An 18255-nucleotide genomic window follows, 5' to 3' on the forward strand; every position below is an offset into this window, starting at 1 on the left:
ATAACATTGAATGGAAGGCACTCAAAGAAAGCCACGCTTTTTCTTCTCTTGTGATCTTAAAGCAGAAGAGAAGCACCAGCAGACCCAGGAAAGTAATATCGCATTCTATTTTTGTGCTGCCATTATAAAATATGTATTGTTTATTGTTCTGCACTGCAGCTAAAGTTTTGCATCTGCCTCAAAAATAAAGTTTGTTTTGAAGTAGACTTGCAGCATCTCTGCACTCTAAGCCTTTCAATGATGTTTTTAAGAGTGCGGTAATAGGATTTCAGTCTTCCAGCATGCACAAGCAGGTGTTAAGGTATAATTCAAAGAATGAGGTAAAAATTGTGTCTGTGCATTCTGAATACATGCTTTACATACTGTTTTATATGGATGTATGTGTGTGTACGTGATATTCAGCCTGCCTCAGTTTTGCCTTCTTCCTGGAGCACAGCTTTGGTGCCATCTTCTTGGGCTGTGTTCTGTAAGCTGCAGAGACCACTGTAGTTCACTTGAGCTTGACCAAGCTACCAGAAGTCCATATGGACTCAACATTGAGGCTTCCAGGACATTGGAGTATGATTTACCTCTCTGTAAAATGTATATAATAACACCAAATCATGGCTGCTCTAGGTCTGTATGAGATCAGTGGTCCACTGATGGCCTGCTACTGAAATGGAGGTGCGCACAGGCCCCCCCAAAGGAATCCAACTGCTGAGCTGCCCTGATGTGGTGGTGAGGCTGGTAGCAGAAGTGACCTGTAAAGGGCTCTATCAGGCGGTGTGTTTTAACAAGGCATGGTGCAACAGCACAGAGGTGGTCTGAACAGCGGAGGCAATTGAGGCGTGTGAGCACGGACCTGCCCAGCCTGGTTAACCTCGCCAGCCCCTGCTCAGAACTGGTGGAAGTATCTCCACGTGGGATTGTGTTGAGATGTATTCAACATGCCCAAAGCTGCCCGGGTAAATGAGCACTCCTGCCTGCCTCCTGACACCCAGCTGAACCACGCTGCAATGCCTGTTGGAGTATTGAGGCATAATGTTCAGCCTGGCTTCATTTCAACTAGCCTGCTGGTAATGTCAACAAAGGTGCCCTGTCTACCAAAAAGAAAAACCTTGCAGGAATCCAAATGATGGAGAAAACATTTGGGAGTGATTGCGGAGCTCTCAGTGCAGGCGTACACTGCCAGGTTAGCTTTAAATGGCCATTTAATGTCCAATTTGGAGGGGCAGGGGCTTGGAGAGGAAACTACTGGTATCCGACCAGAAATTTGAGTTTCTGATCACTGCTTTCAAGTCAGAACAGAGGAGGGTAAGAAATCTTACTGGCGGAAATATCATAAATGTACAACAAGCGTGTTTTTATTTATACACTGTTTTATGGCAAAGGGAAGGCTTTGGGCTTTTTTATGCTGCAAAATGTTGTTGTTTTTTTCCTTGCTTTTTTATTTTTGCCTGGAGAAAATATATGACATGTTTAAAATGACTGCAGAATGGAACATCGCTTTCCCTGTAAAATAGTGTGCACTGAGACATGGCTGGATCTCACACTTGACCAAATTAGCATATGCACTCAAATATCAGAGCTCTGACTAGTAAAAATAACACTGGATTTGCATTTTCACATTTTTAGCTCCTGCTTCCCTGTCTGTTTGGTTTTATGCCTTTTTTCTTGACTGACAATTCTCTTTGTGGCAGATTTATTGCTGTTCTGCTGTTTGGACCCTGTAATCAACTAGACACTTGGCTGAAGACGTTAGTCATTTCATTAAGTACTTTTTGCAGATATCTCAGACACAATTTTCTGTTGCTCAGGTTCCAAAAAGCAAATGACCCATGGCCAGCAAAGTCTGAATATGAATCTTTAATAAACAGAGGTAGTACCAACAATGCTCTCAGGTTTCCAAACTACGGCAGGCTAATTAAAATATGTTGAATAGGGAAGAGCTGCCATTGCCATCTCACTCTGACAAAAACATTCCTGCATCTGTTCCCAGTAAAACTGCTCTTTTAAAAGCATGGTCACATTTATCCTTCTTGCTTCCTATCAAGCTACATATGAAACCTCCCTCATGCTACATACAGATAGAGTGTAGTAATTTTTTTTAATTATTTTTCATTTGTAGATTGCTGAAAACAAAGACTGAATAGTTGTCTTAGGAGCGGAGATAAAGTGTGGAGTGGGCTTCATTTTATCATCTCTGTGTCACTGATGATTATACTATATTCATGAACTAAGGAAGTATAATTATAGCATTCTCCTGCACTTTATGGGTGAGGAACTATTCTCTCTTTCTATTGAGACACCTCCTTAAAATGCTGTTCCTCACTCCAGGGACAGTCCATCATAGCTGTGAATCCTCTCTTCAGCAGCATTCTCTCTGCAGGCAAAGCCTCTCTTTGTGCTCAGAGAACAATACTATATGCTATTTGCAGGCGAGTGGGGAGGTGGGAGACCAGGCGCTCACTGTGTACTCACCCAGGGCGGGTTCACTGAGCCCATTAATTTTTACAGAGACCAGTTCAGTAGAAAGCCAAATTGGCTGTTCCAGCTGGCCAAGCAGCATTGCCATCACTTCTGGGATGCAGACCTCACTGAGGCCTGGCTAGGTTCTTTTTCATGGTCCAGATCTGGATAGGAATGGGCAGCTCCCTACAGAGATCTTCCAGTTGTGCCTTGACGCGATGTCCTCATTGCAGGGTCTAGCAATGCCACAAAGCTGTGCCACAACAGGTACAAAGGCAGTCAGCTCCAAATCCCCCAAGGAGGAGCCCAGGTTTGCTGGTTTTCTTAGTTTGTTTTGTTTTTATGCTTTTGTGATCAGCAAAATAATTAAGTGGATTGTGGGATGTTGAGCTTCTCCAAGATTTTAATCGTATGAAATGGCATAGAATAGAGCATATAAAAGAAACGGAATTCATCAGAGTCAATCATAATGACCTGGAAGAATAAATGTAAGAAATTGAGCCTTGTTTAATGATTGTTTACAGTGATAGCCCAAATTTTAATCAATGAACTTGTGAGCCCCATTACTTGCAGGATGCACTGAGCCTGTGGGACAACATTCAGTATTTTTTCCTTTCTCGGGGGAGCTGCAGGGTATCGGCTGACATCTTAGAAGCACTCCTTCCACACAGATGCTTTTAAAGCTGCTTTTTTTCCCCTGCAGAAAGCATGGGTAAACCTTACACATGTATTTTGTGTATGCTCTTGGGTACAGTTTCATCCTGTGACCCTTAGGAGACCTCATTAACCTTCTCGCAGCTTCTTGAGCCCGAGGAAAAAACAGCCAGCCTTTGTGCTGCCGAGCTTTCTGCAGTGCTACCCTTAGGAATACGGAAACCAAATGGATTTATTGATGTAACTATAATCGGAAGTCAAAGCCAGGATGATAAAATGGTGAGACGGCCAAATTGCTTAAAATCAGAGATGTAGTGCAGGATCTGAAGGACTGAAGGGGGTCTCGCCTGGCCTGGCACCTCACACTGGGGCCCAAGCAGGGACATCACAGCTTGGTTCTCCTCATCCAGCAGGAGATGGTCATCATGCTTCAAGAAGTGAAGGCAGCTTTGCCTCCAGCGATAGGATTTCATTAAATGGAGTATGTGAAGTGCCACTCACTTCGTATTTATTCTGTAAGCGATGGATCCTGCTCCAGAACGATGTGTGCTCTGTGGCGGTGCGTGCCTGGACGCGCACGTTTGCAGTAAATGCTTCACCTTCTTCCCTGTAATTTGCTCTTCTTGACTTTGTGGGCATGGCTGAAATGGCAGCCTGCTTGTTCCTCTAGTCTGAAAAAAATGTGCTTTAATATACTGTCATTTTCCCTGATAAGATGAACACTATAAATTAAACAGAGTCAGCAACCCAGTACATTAATCTTACTGATGAAATCCTACCTTTAGCTTTTCCTGACATATATTTAATGTTGTCTTAATTGTGCAGCCTTTAAATAGGATTTGTGTATGCAAGTGCAGAAGCCATAAGAAGCCACAGCTGCAAGCCAGAAGCTCTCCTCTCAGAGCTGTGCGAGAGGTGGATGACAAACAGACCTCTCAGTCAGGAGATCCTGGTGACAAGTGTATTGCAGTGCTTTTTCATCACCTATCTAGTCAACCCCAAAATGCAGGCTTCATGCAGGGGTTCCCGTAAGACTTGAGCATATAGTGTCATGCAGCAGTTGTCCCTTTCTGGTGTCCCTCAAACACGAGCATCCTGCCGTCTGCACAAGTAGCACGTGCTTCATCCTGCTCATACTGTGCTGCTGTAGGCTTCCTGCCTGGTAGGAAAGGTTGGTCTCGCAGTTAAGGTTTGAGGTTTAGAAAATCTTTGTTTTCTTCTCACTTTTACTGAGAGAGGTCAGAAAAGTCGTTGGGGAACTTTTTTTTTTTTTGTAAGGTATCAAAAGATGCGAACAAATGCCTAATAAGCTCTAAAATGGTCTTTGAAGTCAGCGAGAGAGAGGTCTCTGAGATTTCAGAAATCCCACACAAAATGTTTGCATGCGTCTTTAAGCATCTAAACACCTTTAAAAATGCGTCTCTTAAGTGCCTTACTCTAAGATTAGCTTCGTACATCCCCTGGGTGTTTTTTAAATTGCATCCCAAGTTGCTTAGATTTCCCCTAAAGAGTATCCTTTTGTTTTAATTTTCTCATTGACTTAATTTTCTCTTGACTTGAGACATAATATATATTAACCCACACTCATTTTTTGTAGCTAGGTGTTGAGTATTGAAGCTGTTTCTTAGCTGGTTTATTACCAAAAAAAAGAGCATATGGCTGATTGTGTCCCATCTGAAATGCAAATGGTAGAGCAACGTGGAAAAAAATTCTGATTACTCGAGCAGTAAACTGTTCCTAATGAAGTGAGTTTGACTAAGGTGGGAAGCTGGAAATGACTGCAGGAAGAAATGACGGCTGTTAATACTGTGGGGGAGCAGAACATCCTTATTCCGCTGATAAGGAGGTTCTTAGGAAAGGGACTGGATGCTTTCTTATATTCTGTATATTCATCAGTGTGGTGAAATTGCTACACAGGGAGCCAGATTCCCATCTTCTACTAGTTATGAAATTGTTTAATTTAATTTATAGCCTTGGATTTTCACCTTTGGCCTCTCTTTGAGCTGAAGTTTTCTGTATTTAGTGATCTACCTAATGTAAAGTAAGCCTAAATGTATACGAGCTGTGGTTCCCCAGATTTTCATTTCACTGGGCACATTTGCAGAAGTCAGAGACTAAGGGGGAGTGATGGAAGAAATCTGACCCACGCCATCTGATTCCCTGTGATTCCTCTTTCCGAGTCCTTGCCCCCAGAGTTTTTCTGTTGCTGCACCTCCCGTGGCTGAAGGTGTCCGAATGCGTGATGTGAATGGAAGGGGAACTGACTTTTAAACGCTTTCTGAAGTCAAGCAGTGAGGCTGGCAGGCTGGCATTTCCATTACTTAACTTTGAAAAGGCACAGCCGCGGAGCAGGCACTGTGAGACTGAGTGCGACCAGCGGGCTGGAGATGGAGTGGCACTGGCATTGCTCTACCTTAAATGTCAGAAGGAGCCAGCAAGAGTTTGGATAGCAGCGTGTGCACAATTACATGCTCAGAAGAGCCGAAGCGGCTGCCAGGTTAGACCTCTGGCTTTGTCCCCGAGCAGGATTGCCTCGGTGTTAATGTAAGCCTCACCGAGACTGAGCTGCCTGGTACAGGGGGCGGAGGATGGAAGATTAGCATGGCTTTCCTCCACCGATGATGCCCAAGGGTGTCTGACATCACTAATGATAATGGAACAGGAGAAACCTAAAGAAAAAAGGCTGCATTGGAAGGTGGTGGAAGTAATTAGGCTTCTCCAACTTCTGAGCGATGGGCAAGGCTCGCTAAGGTGAGGATGTGTCCACGTTAGCATGTTACTTGAGATCCAGATCATGCTTTTAAAGCAAGACCCCCAGCTGTCCTCACCAAGCTTTTGGTTCACGTCCTGTAGCAGCCCAGGAGCTCACAAGCTGGGTCATGGCCCTGGCAATGCACCTGATGCCTCGCTGGTGCCACCCTCCGTTTTGGCACGGGGGGTCATCCCTGTAGGATGAGATGTGGTTTCAACATCTCTTCTTGTACTATGATCAGAATGCCTATAGCTGCCATATTACCTGATCCTAAATTGATATATGGATATGATATATAATGGATAACACTGATTCTGTGTTACATACCCATGCTGTTTGGGCAGCACCTCAGCAGAGGTCTCCCTTGGTCTCCTTCTCTGGAGATATTCAAGGCCCATCTGGACGCCTACCTGGGCAGCCTGCTCTAAGGAACCTGCTTTGGCAGGGGGGTTGGACCCAATGATCTTTCAAGGTCCCTTCCAACCCCTTTAATTCTGTGATCCTGTGATTCTGTGAGGTAAATTTTGTGGTTTCTTTAATCTAAGAGGTACAGCAACGTAAATTACTCATATATCTGCTTGGATGTTCTTTGGTTTACAAGAAATTGCAGTTGGTAATGCTGTCATTTAATTTTCCATCTATAACTCTCTTTTTAACGTGTCCTTTTTCTTGCTTTTGTTTTCTGTGTCTCTCCTCTTTCCCTGCATTCATTTCCATCCAGAAATACAAATGACCTTTTAAGAGAATTTTCCACTTTCGTTCTGTTGATTTGCATTGTTCAGTCAGGAAAATACAAACACTTTTCTTTCTGAGATGCATTTATGATGTCACGAAAGAACTTTCTCATATTAGCCTCTTCTTTTTTCTCTCTTCTGTCTCTTCAGGTGTGTGTGCAACATTGACTGTTCTCAAACCAACTTCAATCCTCTTTGTGCTTCCGATGGGAAATCTTATGATAATGCATGTCAAATCAAAGAGGCATCATGCCAGAAACAGGAGAAAATTGAAGTCATGTCTTTGGGTCGATGTCAAGGTAACGCTCATAACAAAACTCATTTCAAAGAATGTTTTCAATTTTCGTTCAGAGAAGAAAAAAAAAAAAAGAGAACTGGGGCTGGCTTCTTATTTGGCACTTCTCGCATTTCCATTAGACTCCTGTAATGTGTATGGTACACAGTGCTGGTGCTTGTTTCTCATCTGCTGGGCTCATGGGATGCCAGCAGTGCCTGGAAGGAAATTTTGTTAATACCACATCGAGACTAGCTGTGTTTGCCACGAATACCATGCTTCTCTGTGCCCAGCTCCCGGGGTGCTTTATCACCTGTGTGACCCTTGAATTGACTTTAAAAACTCTAGTCTGTTCGGAAATAAAAATGAAGAAAATTTGCCTTTAAATAGCTCCTGTAAATAAAGTGTCTACTGGGGCTCGGACAGTTAATAGCTTTTTTCCCCCTTAGCTTCTGACCTATAAATCCTCAGTACGTCTACTTACAAGGCCATACTATACCTGTCTATTAGACGCATTCTCATTTATTCCCATTTCTTTAAAGTTAACTGCCCTACGTGACAGTTCATTTCAGGGTACATATTAAAACTCCCCAATTACTTCAAGTAGAGCAGAAATGACAAGTCCTGCTTTACACTGATAGATTTATCCCAGCTGCAATCTGTTGTCACATATTGTTAGAAAAAATGTGTTTTCTTAATGGAAGATATTTCGTGTTTCATTCCAAAAAGCCCGCTCCTGCTGTTTTCACCTGGCAAGCCCAGGGGAGCCCTGCAGCCAGCAGCGGTGCTGTGCGTGGAAGGGATGCTATGTTTGCATGGGCACTGGGGCGTACTCAGTAGGAAGTGGAGGCTCCCCAAGCAATACAACGTATTTCTTTTAACACAGATAATACCACAGCAACTACAAAATCTGAAGATGGGCATTACGCACGGACAGATTATGCAGGTATGGTTCCTATTCCGTGAGAATCACAGTTGGCAAGAACATGTAAGTCGCTTTTTTCCTCTGTTTACGGAGGTGATGTGTCCTCATCTTCTGCTATGGTTTTGTTTGTTTGCTTTAAAAAACATTGTGTTCTTATTACTTTGTTTTGCTAGGAGCTATCTCCTTAACAAATGGGCTTCTTTCATTTTTATCAATGTACAGATACTCTGAACATAAAGCACCTGTTCCAGCAGTGGAAATAATAAATGTTGTAAAACTGTTTGCCAGAATTAACAGACACTGATGAAAATTACTGAATTACTATGCATATAGTATGCATATTCTTTTCATGATATATACAGGCTTAAGAAAGCGAAAATTCAGAGCCTAGCACGGCTGTGATATGATGAAACGTTTCCATAATAGATAAGATTATCTGTCTGTGTTTTACTGTTAAGTTAACAAGGTTCTTGAAATGTTTTTTACAGTGATAAACGGTTTTAATATATTTAGAAGCTACAGTAAAACATAATGGCCAAATAGCCTTATATGGTATTTGAAATTAAAAGCATGTAAATACTAGTGAGGTTTGGGAGGTATTTGCTTTACACCCTTTGCCTCGGAGGATTGATTTAGAAACTGAGTGTGTGCGGGGGTGTGGGTGCGCATGCACTCACCCAAATGTTCACAGCTCATGCTGAGAATTCAAGCATTTAGGAAGGTATGGTGAAAATGTGTCAGGTGTTGTATTCACAGCTTAGGTTTGTGAGATTTTTGTATTTCAAAAGGAGGTCTTTCAAGAGAATAGATGCCAGTTGCTGGGTTTACCTGAGCAGCTCGCTCATGGCTTAGGTGAAATCCAGCTGATGTTTCACGGGTCTTAATATCTCTTACCATGAGATTGCTTCAGTGTTACTGAATTTGTCTGGTCACCCCTTGTGAGGGCTCTGTGTGCACGATGGCCCTGTGTTGATATGACACCCAACCGTTAGAAACTGATTGTTCTGATCCTACTTTAAAAATGGTACGTGATGATTAAAACATAGAGCTATGAATAAATGATGTGCCAGAGGAGCTCGAGGTGTCAGGGTGGCTGCAGGACAAAGCAGCGAAGGAAGAAATTTCTACAGAAAGTGAATGCTGGGATTACTTTCCAAAAGATCAAGACATGCCATGGTCCAGATATTTCCTGCTGCCAAGGAGCCCTTCCACAGGTGAAGAGAGTCATGCACAGAAAGAAAAATCTGCAGTCAGTTTTCTTAAAAGACTGGAAGAGCTGAGGTTGTGTCCTGGGGTGGGCAGAAGTTATGGCAAACTAGGCCAAAATGATTTATTTTGAGTCAGAAATAAGGACAAGAAATAGAGCTGTGTTAGATCCTTTCTCTTCCTTGCTGGAGAGCTGGGGAGATTACTAGGGTCCCCGAATCAGACTGAAGGCCTGCAGCCCCTCGTTGAATCTTGTGCAACCTGTCCTACTCCGCTCCTGCCCGGTAACTGAGCTCCCAGCTGGCAGTGACCCACATCACCCAGAGAGAGGAGACAGCATGTTTAAGCATGAAGCAACCAAGTTGTAACAAAATGGGAGGAAAGGCAGCTTGAAGACGAGGGAGGAGGAGGAAATAATAGCAATGAGATGAGAAAGCAAAGTCATGGGTCATGGAGGATGAGGAGCACAGAAGGCACCTTCAGCTCAGAAGTGGGCAGGAGGAGAACAGCTCCAGTTTAGCAGACAGATGATATTTCAGCCCACACTCGAAAGGAGAGATGGTGGGTAGCAGTCCTGAGGAGAAATTTGGTTGCAGCAAAGCTTCATGGAAGTTGGAAGTCAAGCAGGGAACACAAGAGGAAATTGAGTTATTGAGCAGGGAAGGCAGAGCTATGGCTACTCACGTTCCTTAAGTGCAGAAAAGTTTGATTATGGCTAGTATAAGAATAACAAGTGGGAATAATTGTTGTAGAAGTGGCTTAGTAAGTCAAGTTGACAGTTGGACCTGATGATCTTGAAGGTCTTTTCCGACCTAAATGAGTCTATGAGTCCATGTTGTCTGTTACACTAATGCAGTGGTGCCAAATGCTCGTCGTAAAAATGACAGTAACCAAACGGGATAGGTAGTAACCAAACAGCACATCAAAACCCACGCACCCTGATCTTGGGGTCCCAGGGAGGCAGTTCCTTTGCAGACAATCCAACAGCCAGTGGACTTTTTTCATTATGAACCATTCACACTGTCTGTTGAATCAATGTCTTTGCTCCCTCCTGTTCTTCTTTGAAGCCCATTGATCCCAGTTAATGAACGCGTAAATCTTTCAGTCTGCAAAGCTGAGAGCACTCATTCCTTTGGAAAGTAAATCTTTACATTAACTTGGCATAGCCTTGTGTTTTTTAAGTGCTCTTTCTTCATGCAGGCATGATTAGCTTTTGAGTTGAAAATGCCTGAGACACACAGAAGGCCGCGTGCTCCGTGCCTGTGTGTGTAACACGTGTCAGCACAGTGTCTGTACATCTGTGTGTCCGTGCCTCTACTTGGACAATTCTGGCCCCTCTCATTTTTCTGACACCCCGAAGAATTTATCAGACTTTGGGGGATTTTCACTCTTTTCAGCAAATACCAGCATGTTGATGTTGATCGAGTTTGTGAGATGGCATTCAGTTTTAGCCAATATATGAAAGGGCAGGGTTTTTCTTCAAATCCAGTAGAAAAGTACTTGATCTCACAACTTCTATGGAAAAATATTTGTAAGCATTGTAAGTGTAATGTACGTTTTAGAAAGTAGTGTCTGAAAGTCCTGTGAAGGATGTTTTCTTGGATAAGTTTGTTTTTCTTTCTCTGCATAAAGAAGTTGGCTGTTTCAGTGGCATTTTTGCATTAAATAGTCTGAGCAGTCAAGGAGTTTTCATCTTGTTTATTCATTTGTCTTTTTATTATTATTATTATTATTTAATGCTTATATTCCCTTCTTAAGATCTGGATATTAGCTATTATACCCCTTACTGATTTTATCCTTTTTCATTATCAAATTAAAAAGATTTTTTTCCAAGCCATTTTAACGACTAAAAAGAATAAGTGGGCATGGATGAGCCATATTTCAATGTTATATATTCATGAAAATTGTCAGTGAAGACACTGACAAATTTGATAGACCTACTCAATAATACGATCTTGCAGGCCAGACAAAACTCTCTCTATGAACATTGATTAGATCAAGTCTCAGCAGCCAAACTCCAGCCATGCGGCAAAGATGATGAAAACAGGGAAAAAAAGGGCATTTTAAGTCATGATAGTCTCTTTTGGTGGAAAATTCACATCCACAAATGGTTGTTTTGAGCTGTATTTTGGGGTTGCTCACTAGCAGATGGCTGTGTTGTGAAAGCAAACTGAATGCTCCACCAAAAAGGGCAAAACCCATCTGTGTCAACACACTGTCTGCCCTTGGCTGGGCCAAGTCTGTGGCACAGAGGCCACAGGAACTACCACAGATTATTCACTCCAGGGATAAAGAAGAGTCTTGGACCGTGCCTTTTCCAAAATAAATACAGCATAACATTTATGTTTGAAAAAAGAAAACTATCCTCAAACTTGGTGAAACCTCATCGTTCTGCATCATTAACTTCTAATCTCTTTGACTGGGGGAAGAAGCCACGCTTCTCTAAGAAACTTGAGAGTGATCTGCTGATCTAGAATGTGTAGGAAGCACCAGTGGGTGATGCATGCCTTTCTTCACAGCCTTGATGCCGACCCCTCTGACTTCAGCCACAGTCGTCTTCATCATCTGTACTAGTCCCTGGGTGGGGCCCAAGAATCAGAGCAGCAGCACCAAATTTCTCTACAAAGTGTGAGGTTTTTTCTTCCAATTCCAGGAATAAAATAAGAAATTCAGAGTGGATTCCTTCTCCAGATTGTAAAAGTTTCCAAGTTTCCAGGTTGTTTTGAGTGTAAACCACTGGACATTGCCCCTTTAAATTAATTTTTGTCAGACATATATTAAACTGGTGAAGGATAATAAAGCCTCAGAGCTTAGCTATGGCATATAAACTATCGTGCAATTCTGCTCTGCCTTTGTGAGCCAGACTTGCCTTTCTTCTTAATGGAATTAGCAAGTGAGACATAGAGCTGAACACCGTGCATCCATCACAGAGAGAGAGAAACCATTTCTCATCTTCAGCTTTGTAAAAGCACTAGGAAAATTGCATCCTTGCATATGCAGATTTGCTTGGCTTTCAATTTAGTCAGGCTCTAAGTCAGAGGTTGTCACACTAAACAAATAGATTAGTTAGGAAATGTTGCTGCTTTTCCATCGAATTGCTTAAAAATTGAAAAAAAATATTTTACCATTTTGACAGCTGTGTGGCAGCAGGAATGCTCTCGGTGTGGCTGCCACCCGCATTCACGCACATTACTGACATTTGTGAATACAAGAATAATACAATTTATACATTTCTTAAAAACATAAAGCTAGGATTGTTAGCTGCATTTACAAGTGCAAGATTTTATTAAAACACACATAAGGTTTATTTGCAGTGAAAATCCACAGAAGGCAACAGATGAGCTCTTCAAAACAGTGAAAGAGCTCCATATAGACTGAATTTCAGGCCATACATTTCAGATATTTTTGGCCTGTGACTTGGGGAAAGCAATGAGGGCATTTCCCTCCAGGAGATACAACTGTATCATGCCCCATGTGCCTAGATAGCCTTCAAGATGTCCGATTGTTCAGAAATGTAAATGTCTACAAACAACCGAAGCCTGGGGCTTATAAATTCAATATGATGTAAGAACAGAGCTGGTCTTAACTTAAGAAATACTTTCTTAATAGAGTCAGCTGGAGAAGGCATTTTTGTCTATTCAATCCAGGCAATCCTGATAGAAAAGTTTTCCAAGAAGTAAAGCAGAGGAAACGTCTCAGTTCTCTGGCTGGGATCTGGAGGCTTCCAAAATCAAGCTTACAGAAAGCAATATAGCATTGACTCAAAAATAATGACTGTGTGTAGCTTAGTTTAATTTATGTAGCACAATAAAACACATAAGAAAACTCTTCCTATTCAGGAGCTCTTTGAGTGATTTTCAAAGGCAAAAGAGAGATTATCATGTTCTGATAGCACCATGGTCTCTAGCCCCTCTGCTGCCTTTCAGCTCCTCCACCGTTGGTGATATCCAGAAGAAAATAAAAAATGTAAAGATAGAGTCTGCCTGGTAGGTTAATAAATCTCACTGTCAGCTACTTCTGAACTAAAGTGTGAGTAGCCAGCAATGTCAGCTTGGTCCCCGAACCTTCACTTGTCCTGCAAGCTTTTTTTAAATGAAAAATTGCAGCTGCTTCTTTTTGTCATTTAACTCCTCATTTTCAAAAGGTGCAGTGCAGAAAGTCCCACTGGCATTTTTCTGTGTCGTCAGGTAGACCAGATGTTTTCCTTCTGAAATAGGAAAAACTGGGGCATTAACGTAATTTTGCAGGTGTGGGAATTGCCGCCTAGGCTATCCCAAGACTAGCAGTAGTTCTATGGAGTGCTTTTCTTACACAGAACAGTCTTAAATTTATCTTTAGATCCTGAGAGGTCTCCTTTAACTTTGAATTGCGTATGGTAAGCTTGGTAAAATGTGCCTCATTATTTTGGATTTTTGTTTTTGTGTGTGCGTGTGGTTTTATAATGAGAGAAATTGTGCCTTTTCATTACTTATGATTTCCCGGTGTCATGCTCATGGAACCTGTAATTGTTAGCATTAAAACTTAAATTGGGTCTCAGGTGAACTGTTAGACATCTCTTTATGGAGACTTACGTAGCTTGGGAAAAAAGAGCATTTCCATTTGTGCCTTTAAAGCTTAGACCTTAATTTAGTCACTAATGAATGTGAATCAGAAGTTGCGAATCAGTTTATGCTTTTACCCCTAATAAACAAATTCAGTAATGTTGTGAATGAACTTTATAATAAAAGCTATTTCATTTGGGCACAAGCACAGTAACCTGAAAATACATTATGTCCAGGCTAAGAATTTGATCTGCAGGGAATGAACAGGAAAAGCAAACACCGCCTTGCAGCACCAGGACTAGCATGGGCAGCCTGAAACCATAAAGTTGGACTAGGCTATTCTGCTGTTACCAGCTTCCCTGAAATATTTAAGTCCTGAAAATGAATTCAGCTGTCAAACTTCATCAAGGTTTGGGGGCAGGGGTGGAGTTCATAATACAAGTATATTCTTCTATCAGTTTACTTCCAAACTGTTCAAGATTCGTGAATTTTGCTCACGCACTGTCTCCCACTTCTTGCTTCCCCAGGACCGTGTACCTTACGTGTTGTTATTTTCTTACACCATTGTGTAACCAGTCTTCTGTAACATTTTGCTTTGTTAAAGGTTATGGATAAAAACAGAATGGTATGTGGTATAGGGATGAGCAGACCAGGGCTCACGTAGGCATTCCTACAGGTTCTTCCATTTGTGTCCCAGTCCATAAACATGTATCATTTCTCAGTATTTTGTTGTATTTGGAATATAGAAATCCACCTTCCTGGGCAAATATAAGCCTGCTTATCTTTTGTCCTCTGTTCCGTATTTTGGTGAGAGGCGTGAATAAACTCCCAGGGAGGTAGAGCCTGCAGGAAAAAGAAAAGAGGCCTTGCTGCTTCCACATGAAAATGTGATCCCTAAAACTCAACACAGCTTGAAACAGGCCTGAGTCCTTGAGTAGTCCTTAACCAGACGCCTTCCTTCTAAATAGGATCACTTCAGGCAAGGGATACCCAGAAAAAACAAATGCAGGAGGGGACCCTCAGGAAAACAGCATCATGGTTGTTAGTCATGCAGTTATGCTCTACTTAAAACCAGTCACAGGATCTGTTTCTTCCCAGCCTTTGTTTTCAGAGGGTTTTGGAAATGAAGAACCAGCAACACGATCTACAATCCCCCTAGAAAGCTGTCTTGAACATCTGGAATACCTGCCGTAATGCGTGGCCCCTCAGAGCACGTGGGTGCTGTCATTGCGGCAGGACTTAGGGTTATCAAGGAAAAGGTTATTCTATATCTGACTAAATCATGTTGTGCCACCAAGTCAATACTGTGTCTTTGCCGGTTCTGAGCTAAGATAGCCCCAGGTGCAGCCCCTAATGGGAAGAGTACCAGCGTTAACGCCATCCAACAGTGCAGGAAGGGTCCAGCCACTAAATGGCTTCCACAGACCCATATTTAAATTTACTGCAAGTGGGCCCAGACCCAGTTGGTGTCAGGTTTATCGGCGTTTGGGGAGGAATTTCTCTCACCCTCGGTTTCAGCCTTCCTCTGGGCTCCATGTGCTCTGATTAGCTCAAGAGCTGTCCTTGAAGGATGCTGCTCAAGATGGTGCCCAGCAGCTGTTTGCCATCCACAACACTAATTTGAATTAGTTAATGGGAGTTGAGGAGTATCGTGGTATATTTTTATGCCTAGCAGCTCTATTTTGGGCCTCGTCTCTGAAAATCTGCTGTTAGGAATTCTTCCCAAGGATTTGAGAGTTAAAGTTGTAATGAGCTGCTGGAATATCCATTTTCAGGAAACATCAACATTTAAATATTCATGTTTGATCTAGTCTGAAATGTAAAAAAATATTTTGAAATATTCATGGAACTGAATTTCTTCAGAATTTTGTTTCATGGGTATTTTGGCATTCTTTATGAAATGTTAGATGTCAAAATATCACGAGATGAAAGTATATGACAGTTGTAATAAATAAGTTGTATATTAAGGAAAGTTGCTACTCAGAACTGACTAAAACATCTTTTATAGAAGGTGTATCATCATGTCAAATTACAGTACAAACATGAGATAATTTGCTCATTTCGACACCTGAAATGGTAACCTAAGCCTAAAGATAAGTAAGGAGTTAGCCTAGACACAGAAATTACAAATGCATGTGGTAGAATGAAAAGAAATTTGGTTAGGGAAGAGAAGAAGGAACTGGGAGACCTTCAGAAATAGGCTATATGGAGAAAAGTAGCAGGTTTTGCCTAGCTTAGTATATTTTGGTAAAGAAAGTAAAGACAGACAAATATTATTTTCACTTTGCTTATTTCACTTTTGAATGGTTCCACTTTTTTTCATCGAACATATCTGCTAAAACATGCATCTTGCACTGCTTGGCCAAGCAATGCAATGTATCTATTCTTTTCACATTTCCTAACATTTTGTGTATTAGACACTGAAACCATTAGTGACAAAAATTTGTGACATAAGAAAAAAGGATTGTGCTTATAGGAAGTAGGCAACGCTGTGGGAGATGCAGCATTTGAATGCCAGCTCTCTTTTCTCCACTCGTTGCCAAAGGAGCATTCCTCTGGACTCAGGAGAAGCCCAGCTGTGGAGTTTCCGGACACACATCCGTACCACTGAGCAGGAGGAAGCACTGTTATAAACCGAGGTTCAAAAGCAGCATCTACCTGCTTAGCAAGGTGACTTCTCCCCGCCTCGGGCTGTCATTTTAGCATGTACCCGTCAGTGTTAGGGTAGCGTGAAACTCCCCTCCTGTAAATGCAGCAGCTGCAACCGAAATGTGCTGTTATGTAATCAGTGGTGGCGCATTTCATAATTTTATCAACACTGAATTGAAATGCATTTCTTTGCCCGCTGCTGCTCTGACCAGCCTTATCCATTTTAGACAGCATTACATAACGGCAAAATATTTTTTAGATGGGAAAAAAAATTAAAACCCTCCCTATGGTTTTAATCTCCCTCTTTCATCTGTAGTTTAAAGCTGTGTCAGGTGTACACCAAAAACACCCCCTCCCCAGGGTATTTCATTTACGATTTCATTTAATAATGGAAGCATGCTTCCATCAAGCTGGGATGGGAAAGGATTAGGTAAAAAATATCGTTCTGAAATCAAGTAGCGTAAGTCTAGCCTGTCTGTGTGCTCTGCAAATGAAGGAGCCGTGGAAGGGCTTGCTGTTGGTTGATAATACCAAAACTGATAAACTATCAGTGTTTTGTCAGGCATAAGGTATGCTAAACATCTTCCTCTGCAGCTTGCCTCTACGAGAACTCTGACTGTTTTTAGACACATCTGGCACTGCAGATTTCTTTTTCTACCCTGTATTTCAGTGATTTGCAGGGCCTTGGCTGGGCAGAAGGATGTCAGCTGTTTGGTTTAAAATACGATTAGAAGAGGGGATAAGATTTAAAGAGGCAGTAGGTAAAATCCGGGCCTCATTGAGGCTAGTGGGAGAATGGCCACTGAATTTAAATGGCTTCCTGATTTCTCTGGACATTTTTTCATCCATCTTCATTCTTATTAAATTTTCCATTTCGAGAAATTGCCCTTTTTTCCCATTTGGCTTCTTTCCAGCTTGAGGCATGCGAAAGGAAACATATTGAACTCCTCACTACTGAGTGGGAATTTCTAACACACAGTCTGCTAAAAAACAATCCTCTCAGGTGTTGCAAAAGATTTTAACAACAACTGGGCAGATACAGAAAGCAAAGTTGTAGGCCACTGCCATCAGTTTTATGATTCATTCCTCAGGGGAGACAGGTGAATAAAATCGAGGCCAGCAAACTGAGCAGGATTCATCCCTTCAAAAGTGCAGTGCTTTGCTCAGTGCAGAGGAATGATCACAGTTGAGCAACATGCCAATAAAATGTATTTACTTTTCTGTATAATCTGAACAAAAGCAGTGACAAGCTAGGTTGAAACCATGCTTGTTAGTCAACATCAGTCAACATCATCTCTCTTGAATAGTCTTGGGCCATTCAGGGTCGTGTTCTGGTAACTAAAATAACCAAGGGTTGCGCAAGGGATTTGCAAGGCACGTGGTTCAAGACGCCTTCAAAATACCATGAATAGGAGCTGGGCATTTTTACTTCAGTCTCCTATTTTCTTACAAATTTACAGCTCTTTCTTCAGTTTCCTGGGTTAATTCTCTCAGGAACCATGTTCTTACAAGCACAGATGCTACCTTGGAAAAGAAGAAAAAGGAGGGCAGGGAGCTTTTGGGTATCACTCCGAAGCTTGGAAGCACCTTACAGACATAAGACCCCCCTGAAAAAAAATAAAATGAAAAAAAAAAAAAGAAAAAATTGCCTTCAGTAGTCAAAATGGAATATAAAGTTAGTGCAAAAATAGGGCTGTGAAACTTTCAGGTTGTCAAAAGGGTTGAAGGAGACGCCCTGCAGCTAAAATGACGTTGCTTGTCCGTTCTGTCACGTACCTGGGCTAACCTTTCCGTCTCCGTGCCTGCGATCAGACCTCTCTGGCAGGTTTGCCATTCATACTCGCTCTCAGCTGTAATTTTTTGAGTTTGCTTGAAGTGTGCAACCAAACACTAACCTCTTATAACATCATGCTGGCGGGCCTAAAAATAAGTCGGAGACCTTTTCAAATACTGCCTCATGCCATCCATTGATCTCAGCAGAAAACAATCCATTCAGACCTGGAGTTCCTATTGGAAATTAGGGGACAGCCTGGTAATTGGATTAGGGTGTGCTTTTATTTGCAGCAGTGTCT

At 42.0% G+C, this 18255-nt stretch overlaps 1 protein-coding gene across 2 annotated transcripts in view; it reads left to right on the top strand.

The window, feature by feature from the left end:
* The window catches only part of TMEFF2 (transmembrane protein with EGF like and two follistatin like domains 2), a 331707-nt gene that overhangs the window by 294841 nt on the left and 18611 nt on the right, over positions 1 to 18255 (top strand). For both annotated transcript variants that reach the window (XM_066999055.1, XM_066999056.1), the window contains 2 exons: positions 6739 to 6887; positions 7749 to 7808. In XM_066999055.1, coding sequence (XP_066855156.1) covers positions 6739 to 6887; positions 7749 to 7808 — 209 coding nt within the window. The remainder of the gene's footprint in view (positions 1 to 6738; positions 6888 to 7748; positions 7809 to 18255) is intronic.

Source organism: Anser cygnoides, chromosome 6 (genome assembly GCF_040182565.1).
Source record: "Anser cygnoides isolate HZ-2024a breed goose chromosome 6, Taihu_goose_T2T_genome, whole genome shotgun sequence".
Classification (NCBI taxonomy): domain Eukaryota; kingdom Metazoa; phylum Chordata; class Aves; order Anseriformes; family Anatidae; genus Anser; species Anser cygnoides.